We start from the raw sequence: 8670 nt of genomic DNA on the forward strand, positions 1-8670 counted from the left end.
GTGGGGGGAGGGGGATTCCAGGGCGGGGGCGGTTGTGATTTCTCGTCGGAGCCCGGAGGTGTGATTTTATGGTGGTTGTGGAGGGGCGACTCCAGGGCGGCGGAGGAGGGTCGATTCCAGGAAGGTGGCGGAGGGCCTAGTTCAGCGCCTACCAATGGTGAATGAGCCAGTCCGGTGATCCCCCCCCAGCCGAGGACCGACTGGAGAACGGAAGCGCGCCGGCTTGGCCTTCACTGGGGCAATGCTAAATAACTCGCCAGAGTCGATGGAGAGGTCTGTGATGTGGGCCTAGGCTTGGTTTGCCCTCAGGTTGTCATCCTAGGACGGTGAGGTTTCCTCCGACGTCAATTTCTCGCCATAGCTATGGTTGTGAATTTCGTGGAAAGGCCTGGGGATAGACGCACGCGAGGGACTTCTCAGGGGATAGAGGCCTTCCTCGCCGGTCCTCCAGTCCAGCTCGAGGCGCCCCAACTCTCGGCCAACTAATGGTGGTGGCGGCACGCCGCCCCTTCATCGTCGCCGGAGCCCATGAGGACGAGGAACGTGTGTTTTTTTAGAAAAGCAAATCGGTGGATTTTTCTTAGACAGAAAAGAAATAAACTGCTGGTGCTTAAAATTTACAAAAAAAAATTCCAAATTTAAGAAACAACTAACATCTATCGTCTAAAACCGTTTTTCTCGTGCCACATCAGCATGATAGCAAGTTTTATAATTAAATGAACATCATAGAAGAATCAGTGCTATATGTTACGTGCTACCGCTAAAGTGGTAGTTTTTTGAAACCCTAACGGAAAGTGGTGGTTTTTTAAAACTGTACCCTGAAATGTGGTGGTTTTTTGAAACTTTATCCGTCCTTATAGACCTGGTAGTTTCGAGGCTTGCTCTGCTCTGCCTCGTCTTTTCTTTGTTTAGGCTGTAGCTTTGAATCATAGGTGCTTGTTTGGCTAGCTCTGGTAACCCCAACTTTTGTTTTCTTCTTTCTATTTTGGTTTTTTGTTTTATCGTTGTACTCCTGGATGGTTGTTGGCTTTGTTAATCTAAAGTCGGGCTCGTCAAGTCTTATGTTAAAAAAACCTTCACTGCCGGAGATTCGTGTCCGCTAAGGAACACGGGTATCACCGAACCCGAGAGATTCGAACACTGGGGACACAAGATCACATCATCGCCTTACCGAGGTGGGCATTGTAGAAAGAGACACGACAGTTACCCAGGTTCAGGGTCCTCGGAGAGGTAAAACCCCTACGTCCTGCCTTGGTGTATGTATTGCAGGTCACAACGGAGAAGATGACCTTACAGATGTCTAGGGTTTGTGATCGCTCTCGATCATACCCTTCTACGCTAGCAAGGCTAGTCCTTTTATAGAAGAGTTGGTCATTTTTTCCCGAAATATCTTGAGGGGAAAGGGTTGCCACATCTCCAAACCGAGGGCGGGAAACTCCCCCACCGTTTACAGGATTGACATAGCCCATGATCGATTAAAGTGCCGGTCCATGGCAGATGCTGAGGTAGGCGATGAATCCTCACGTGGCAGCTTGTGCCATCCACCCGTCCTTGCACCAAAGTGGCAAGGGCAGGGTCTTGATGCTTTGGTCCTCGCCGAGCCTACTTTAATCACCAAAGAGGCAATGAAATCTCGCCTCCTCGGGATGGAGCTTTTGAGCTTAGCCATGACATGTACAACGTTTGCCTAGTATGTCTGGTGGTCTGGAAAGGTGGCCTTGGATACCCCTCCCAGGCGGGCACCGAGTGGTGGGCATCCGAGGCCTCTTTGGTGTGGAGCATCTCACAACTACCCTTGGAGGTTTACTTGATGTCCCGCAAGGGCTCGACCCTCGCCGAGCCTCACTCCGGGGCTTCCTCCCGGAGTGATTGTTGGTCCTATGTTCTCAGCAACCTGAGGAACGTGGCACCCCGGGTGCCAGGAGCCCCACAGCAGCCCCCGGGCACGTGCCCTGCATGCCTTCTGAAATTGTTACTGAGACTTTGCCCGACACGCGTCTTGCTTTGACTGAGCGGGCTCGTATCCTGGCCGTGCATATTAAACGGCAGGTCTTGAGGTGCTGTCAAATGTGGTAACCGCGGTTTCTGGCTGGAGTCCACCTTCTAGTAAACGGTGAGGGCGGTTCCCGACGGAGTTACTGCATCTTCCTCCTCCATCGCCGCCCAAGCTTTACCTCTCAGCTCCTTTTCCCCCGCCAGATCTAGCCCCCTGTCGAGCTCTGTTTCCAGCACAATGGCTCCCAGAAGGAGATCCCAACGAGCGGACGTTCCTGCTGCGGCGGGGAGTCAGGCCTCTACTGCGATGGCGAACCTGGCGGGTCCTTTGCTGCCCTCGACCACTTCGACGCCAGCGGCGATCACGAAGTTCAGCCACATGATAGCCACAGAGTGGAACGAGCACGGGGCCTCAAAGACCTGGCCTGGTTCGGCATCCTGGGAGTCACCGTCGGTCGGGGCGTTCCCCGTCCTCTACCATGGCCTAATTGCCGGGCTTGTTCCGTTGTTCTGCACATCCACCCCAAGTCTCTCACCATCTTGGCGATCTTCGCCTGGGGCGAGGCCCTCATGGCCCTCTTCCGCCACTTCTACAGCGCCAGGCTCAACGACGGCGGCCTTCGAGCTGGGTGCGTGACCTTCCGCGCTAAGAGGAAGTGGATCGACATGGATTGGGAGAAGAAGGTGGATGACTTCCGCTAACGCTAGATCTTCATGGACCTCGGCGAGGTGAATCTGCGCTTCGCAGTTCCTGTCGGGGGGATGGCCCCCGGTAGGCCAAGAGTATGGCAAGTTCGCCATGTTTTGGTAATGTTAAACCGGATCACAGAGTGATCCGGAATCTAAAGTTAAGTTCAGCTAACCGGAGTTGGTACAAACCGGTATCCCCAGAGGGGTATACCAAAGTACTGGCTCTGAGAGGTTGTGCGGCTAAGTGAGAAGGTACCGGAACCGGAGGTGAAGGTACCGGCAAACTGGAATCAGGGGTCACTGTAGCCTATCGGCAATTTGGTCAAAGATTCCTTCAAAGACTAGAGGACAAGGATGAGCGAAGCAAGTCAGCTTTAAACGAAGCCCTGACGCCAAAGCAAGATGATGATGTTAAAGATACCGGCGGAGGTCACCACTCCCTGATTAAAGTCATAACCGGTGCCAGCTGGACCAAAGTAGCTTTATAAAGTAGCTTAGCTTATCCTAGATTCCATTAGGGTTTCTTTCCTTGTAAGCCACCCTCTCCCCTATATAAGGAGAGGGGGCACACCCCTGCGCGGGAGGTTCCATTAGGAGATTACCTGTTTAGAGATCGTGTACTGTACTTCTTCTACCTCTGGCCGAGGGCCAAGTTAAGGAATACATACCGGTTTCTTTCCATCCCTTTTTCCCTGTTAACCAAACCTTCACCCGGATCCTCTAGCGCACATTCGGCCCCAACTTAAGCCATCCTATGGCATCTGTTGTTACACCACGACGACAGTTCCCCAGTATCCCGTGGTTAGGAATGATGACGGTGAGCCACAAGCTGAGGAGCCCGGGCTGCTCCAAGCTTTGGGATCGAATCGAGGCCCTGGCCAAGAGCGGTCTTTCCGACGTGATGGTTGCGACGGAGTTCCTCCGCGCGCGACGCCTCTTCAGAGGCATCACCATGGGCTGTAGGATTTCGACCTTCATTTCCACATGTCCCTGGGATGGGGCCCCTTGGAAGACGACATGGTCGGCATCCAGCTCAACCGCCTCGTCCACACGGGCCTTTCGGTGGATCCCCCGGAGGATGCCCTTCCCTTTAACCTATGCGTATTGGATACTGAGGCAACAAAAATCATCAGATGCATCGGCCATGCAACATACCTTGTGCTTTGGCAGCCTCGCACTGATTGGAACTCCAGAAAGGCCTTGACATGAGTGGTTTCCCGCAATGTACATATTTCATTCACACAGTAGGGATCAAAGACCTGATGAAGCACCTTCTCTGTCACTAGCTGGGTAGAACACACATGTAACAATGACCTGCATAACATGGATGATCATCAGCTCTTGGTGCCCAGACCTTTCATCGAACATGTGGTCCAAATTCGAATAGGATGAATTCTTTTTTGCATTATAAACTCATTTACCCAAGGAAGCTGGGAATTCCGCCGGTAACCACTGTATTTAAATTTTTCGAAAAAAATCATTGGTCATATCTCAGCTCAAGCACCGTGCTAAGTCTTCGGTCTGTAGTCTGTACATGCATAAAAGGAGATTACAGTTCATCTAGCTGACTCCATTCTATTTAGCTTGGTTTGGGTGTTCAAATTTTTAAAAAATCAAAATTTATCGTAATATTTTGACCGGTAAGCCCATTTACCGCAGTGCTGGGTTACAACCAAAACCTTGATAAATTAGGCAGACACGGATACAGCAGCTGGCTGCTTGGCCGACTCAAAGCATAAAGGGAGAATGCGTTAGTTATTCGAGATGGTGAGAACCAAGCGGGAGACGGCTTTGGGTGCAACCAGCAAGTGAGTGTTCCCTTTCTTTAAGAGATCCAGTTCGTTGCCTCGGAAACACGCGATCTTTTCCCATATGCAAGAGTTTAAGGATTCGATTGGATGTCCATATCACTAGAAGACTGCCGGTACGGTAGGAGAGTGTTCCTGTAGGTCACCAATATTCCAGCCTAAGTTCCACCTTAGCTGCGGCCGGCTTTGGGTGATGGAGTCGATCAACCCTGCCGCTGCCGGCGAGGATGCCAGCGCTCCCGCTCTGGCTCCAGTAGTCATGGATCCCTCGCTTCTAATGGCTGTGAGCATGGGTGACTGCCAGGCGCTAAGGACTCTCCTGAACCATGTCTGCCCGACGCCGGTGGCACCTCAGGTCGTTGTCGAGGTGCCAGACGGAAGCACCATCACCAGCGGAAGCTCGGACGTGCAACATCAAGAAGGTGCTAGTGATCAGCCAGCCGCGCCCTCTGCAGAGTCGCTCCTAGAGGGAGTCACACCTCTTGGGGACACGGCCCTTCATGTGGTAGCAAAATCTGGTACTCCCTCTGCCCCTATTTAATTGATTGGATTTAAACTAGACATATATCACATGTATTGGCTGCGACTGGGAGGGGGGAGGACTACATTTCTTGTTTTCATTTTGTCTTTGCTCCCTTACACTCCTCTCCTTCTCAAAGTCAGACAGACACAAAAAGACAGCTGAGATTGCTCCGGTAAAACCATCTCCCTCCAAATTACGATAAAGTAAAACACAAAGACCACTAAAATCACTCGGTACCACTTCATAAATGAGGGTATGATGGTCTTTTAGATAACTAAAAGGTATAAATAGCCTTGTAGAAAATCTGTATGGCCCAACTTACACTATGGAAACCAGTCAAAATACCGACGGCCCCGTCGGCGTAGCATGTACCGACGGTGCCTGTCAGCACAACTCCGGTCTGCCCAACAGGTTCTTGGCCCAGCCCATTTGGCCATCGGCACAGCCCTTGGGAGGGCCCGGTAGAAGCCGAATGGCCGTTAGCCCGTGGAAGCTCCTCTGCATTTTTTTTAATTATTTTCCAAAAAAAATAATGTTTGAATTGTTTGACAGTTTAATCTATCTACCCATGCTTAATACTATTACATCTAATTACTTATTAATAGTCTCGAACTTCCGAATCAGTTAACTTGTTTGTTCCTTTCGAATGAGCTAGATGAGAAATTCTTCTTTGTTGACAATAGTATCCTATCAATCCTATTAACGCTTGAGCCAAGACATTATATTTTTTTATTATTTGAATTTCAAAAAATTATTTGAATAAAGAACAATACATAAGTAATAATAAATTCTGAAACAATAAAATAAAATAAATTTGTATTTTTTATTATTTTTTTCATCAAAATTTAAAGCTGAAAAAACTCATGTTTCCTTTTCGATTTTTGGAAATCTAAATGTTGGCTAAACGGCCGTAGGTTGCTGAAATCGGATTGAAAATTTTGTGTAGATATATTTTAATATACAAACATTTTCATCGGAGGTCGTTTGCAACTAGAAATCCCATTTTGCCGAAAGATGATGTCATTTTGCATAATATATGGAAATTCATGTTTGTTATTTTTCCTAACAACTAGATCACATAATACATGGTCATCTTAAGATTTTATTTTTTGAGTTTCCTAACATTTTCTTATATTTTTTTGAAAACTAAAAAGACGATGTTGGAGGGGTGCGTGGAGAAAAAAAGCGCACTGCTTGTGCCGATGGCCAAGCCTTCGGCATAGGGCTAGATTGAGAAAAAAAAGTGCCGACGGCCACCGTTGGGCCGTTCCCTCAGAAAACCCCTATTTTGTGCGACGGTGGCTGTCGGCACATGTTGCCTTTTTTTGTTCGAATCCTGTGTTGATGGCCCGTATAAAAAGCCGTCGGCATACATGATCTGGCCATCGGCACAGTGATGTTTTCCGTAGTGTTATTTATACAAATATGTAGCATATGTTCAAGTAGGAGTAGTATCTCCAATTCAAGGATTAAGGCGCTCTCGTTTTACGTGCTTTTCGTTTGACTAAGAATTACTTCAAATATATAAAGATTATTTGTATGTAATTAACATCATTACAAAGTGTTTTTCAATACGAATCCAACGATACTAAGTACATATAATATAATCAAGATTTTGTTGCTTAATTTTTATGATCAAAGTTCGTCTTGAAATACGTGTGCGCCTTATTTCTTGGAACGGAGGTAGTATATGTACGCGTTGTCGGCTCATGGCGACGACTTTGCTGGGCGGTGGCAGCTATGGCCACCTGGCTGGGGCCACCACAAGACGGTATAGTACTTGCTAGCCACGAGGCACTACAAGGCGGTGCAGGCCAGCAGGAGCCCCGAGAAGTCCTCGTAGGTGTGGTGTGTGAAGGATGACAACGCAGTGTGTCTCTATACTAGCCAGACTGTCTAGCTCGAGGCTAGCTAGATTGCTTGGCTCCCTTTTTGACAGTTTGTTCAACAAGCGTCAGACTGTCTTCCGTCCTCTTGGCTGGATACAGTGGCGGAGCCAACAGGGTGGAAGGGTGGGGCGGGCTTCATCTTAAGATTTAGCCCAGTCCATATGTTTTATATAGAAATTAGGGGAAAAAATAAAAAAGCCCAGCCCAGATGTGCCCCACCCTAAAAAAAATGGGCTGGATTCGCCACTGGCTGGATAGACTGCCAAATTTTTGTGTGTTTCTTCATAGGTCGGACTGTCTTGTGAACGATTTGGCCAGTGTTTGGGCGGTCGCTTGGTCATAACCGTTGACAAGGAGGAAGGAAGAGCGGCCGGCCTCAACGCGGGATTAACTCACGATTGTATCGCCGGTGATGAGGAGAGATGAGATCATGGTGGCGACGGACCGTATCGTCAGGGCAACATGAGCAATGGGGAGAGATGAGATCGTGAAAACTCTATGTGGTATATGGGATACCCATACATGAGTATACTGGGTTTAGATATGGGCTTAAGATGGCTCATAATTTATTACTGAATTAATTGACTAATTATCCAAGAGCTCAAAGTGAGTTTGGTGTAGGGGTTGTAGAGGAGGAGAACTCTCCTTTTATGTCAGTTTTTTTTTCTGGTTAGTTTTTGGATGTTGGTGCGATTTGCACTAAATGCCTACTAGTGTGAGTTTCTTCTTATCCCGATTAGTGTTTTATAGAATTTAAACTGAGTAAGCGAAAAACACAACTTCACTAGTGATTTACAGCACCCGCTTCCCAATTCCCATAACGTTTTACCATATCTGTTTGGCAGGATATTCATCGAGGGAAAACTTAGACTGCGCGCGTGTGGTGTATAACAAGGCCAAACACTTGTTGGATAAGCCCAACAACTTGGGTGACACGCCACTACACTTTGCTGCCCGGTCAGGTAGTAGGGAGATGGTGCATTGTCTTCTGGAGTTATCAAAAGGCGAGGACGGCGGCAGTGACAGAGTCGAGTCTTTTCTAAGAAAGCAAAACATGTGCGGGGAGACGGCATTGCATGATGCAATCCGTAAGAAGAACAAAGATATGGTTATATTGCTACTGACGGAGGATTCCCAGCTGGCTCGTGTTCCGAGTGCAGGGATGTCACCACTCTACTTGGCTATCTTCCTAGAGCAATACCATATTGCAATCATACTCCATGATGAAGACAACCAGTTGTCGTACTCTGGACCAGATGGACAAAATGCGCTTCATGTATCAGTCATGAGGGACACAGGTACTTTACTTTTCCTTGAAGAAGTTTATACTTTCATGCAGTACTTTGCTTAAAAGTTGCTGCGATGCACTTGATCACCTTTTTCTCTTTTTTTTAAAAAAGTTTTGCCGTCAGACATTTATTCATGGTGCACGCTCTAGCTAGGGCAGCCGGCTGATCCCGCGCCTGGGTCTATTTGGTCTCGCCGCATAAACACGATTATTACAAACATTGGTTTCCTTCTTTTTATTTGAGAGATGTGAGTGACTCGCTTTCAGTTTGGGTTATTAAATACTTCACGCGTGACTTCTCTACCACACGTGACTGCTTGGTGTTTGCATTGACAGACTGACCTATATGCGGAGTATGTCATAAACTAGACGCATGTACAAATCTTGATTTTTCTGTAGCAAAATTTGACTGCACTTGCATGCGTGTAACATTTCTCCGAGACGCCGTAAAAACTAATGACGTGTGGTAAACAAATT

General features: G+C 47.9%; 1 protein-coding gene across 1 annotated transcript; it reads left to right on the top strand.

Moving 5' to 3' along the window:
* Positions 1-4686: 4686 nt before the first annotated feature.
* Positions 4687-8256, top strand: LOC124656683 (transient receptor potential cation channel subfamily A member 1-like). Its single transcript, XM_047195387.1, has 2 exons — positions 4687-5011; positions 7751-8256. The coding sequence occupies exons 1-2, from the start codon at positions 4687-4689 to the stop codon at positions 8254-8256; spliced, it is 831 nt and encodes a 276-aa protein (XP_047051343.1).
* The last annotated feature ends 414 nt before the right edge of the window (positions 8257-8670 follow it).

Source organism: Lolium rigidum, chromosome 5 (assembly GCF_022539505.1).
Source record: "Lolium rigidum isolate FL_2022 chromosome 5, APGP_CSIRO_Lrig_0.1, whole genome shotgun sequence".
NCBI lineage: Eukaryota > Viridiplantae > Streptophyta > Magnoliopsida > Poales > Poaceae > Lolium > Lolium rigidum.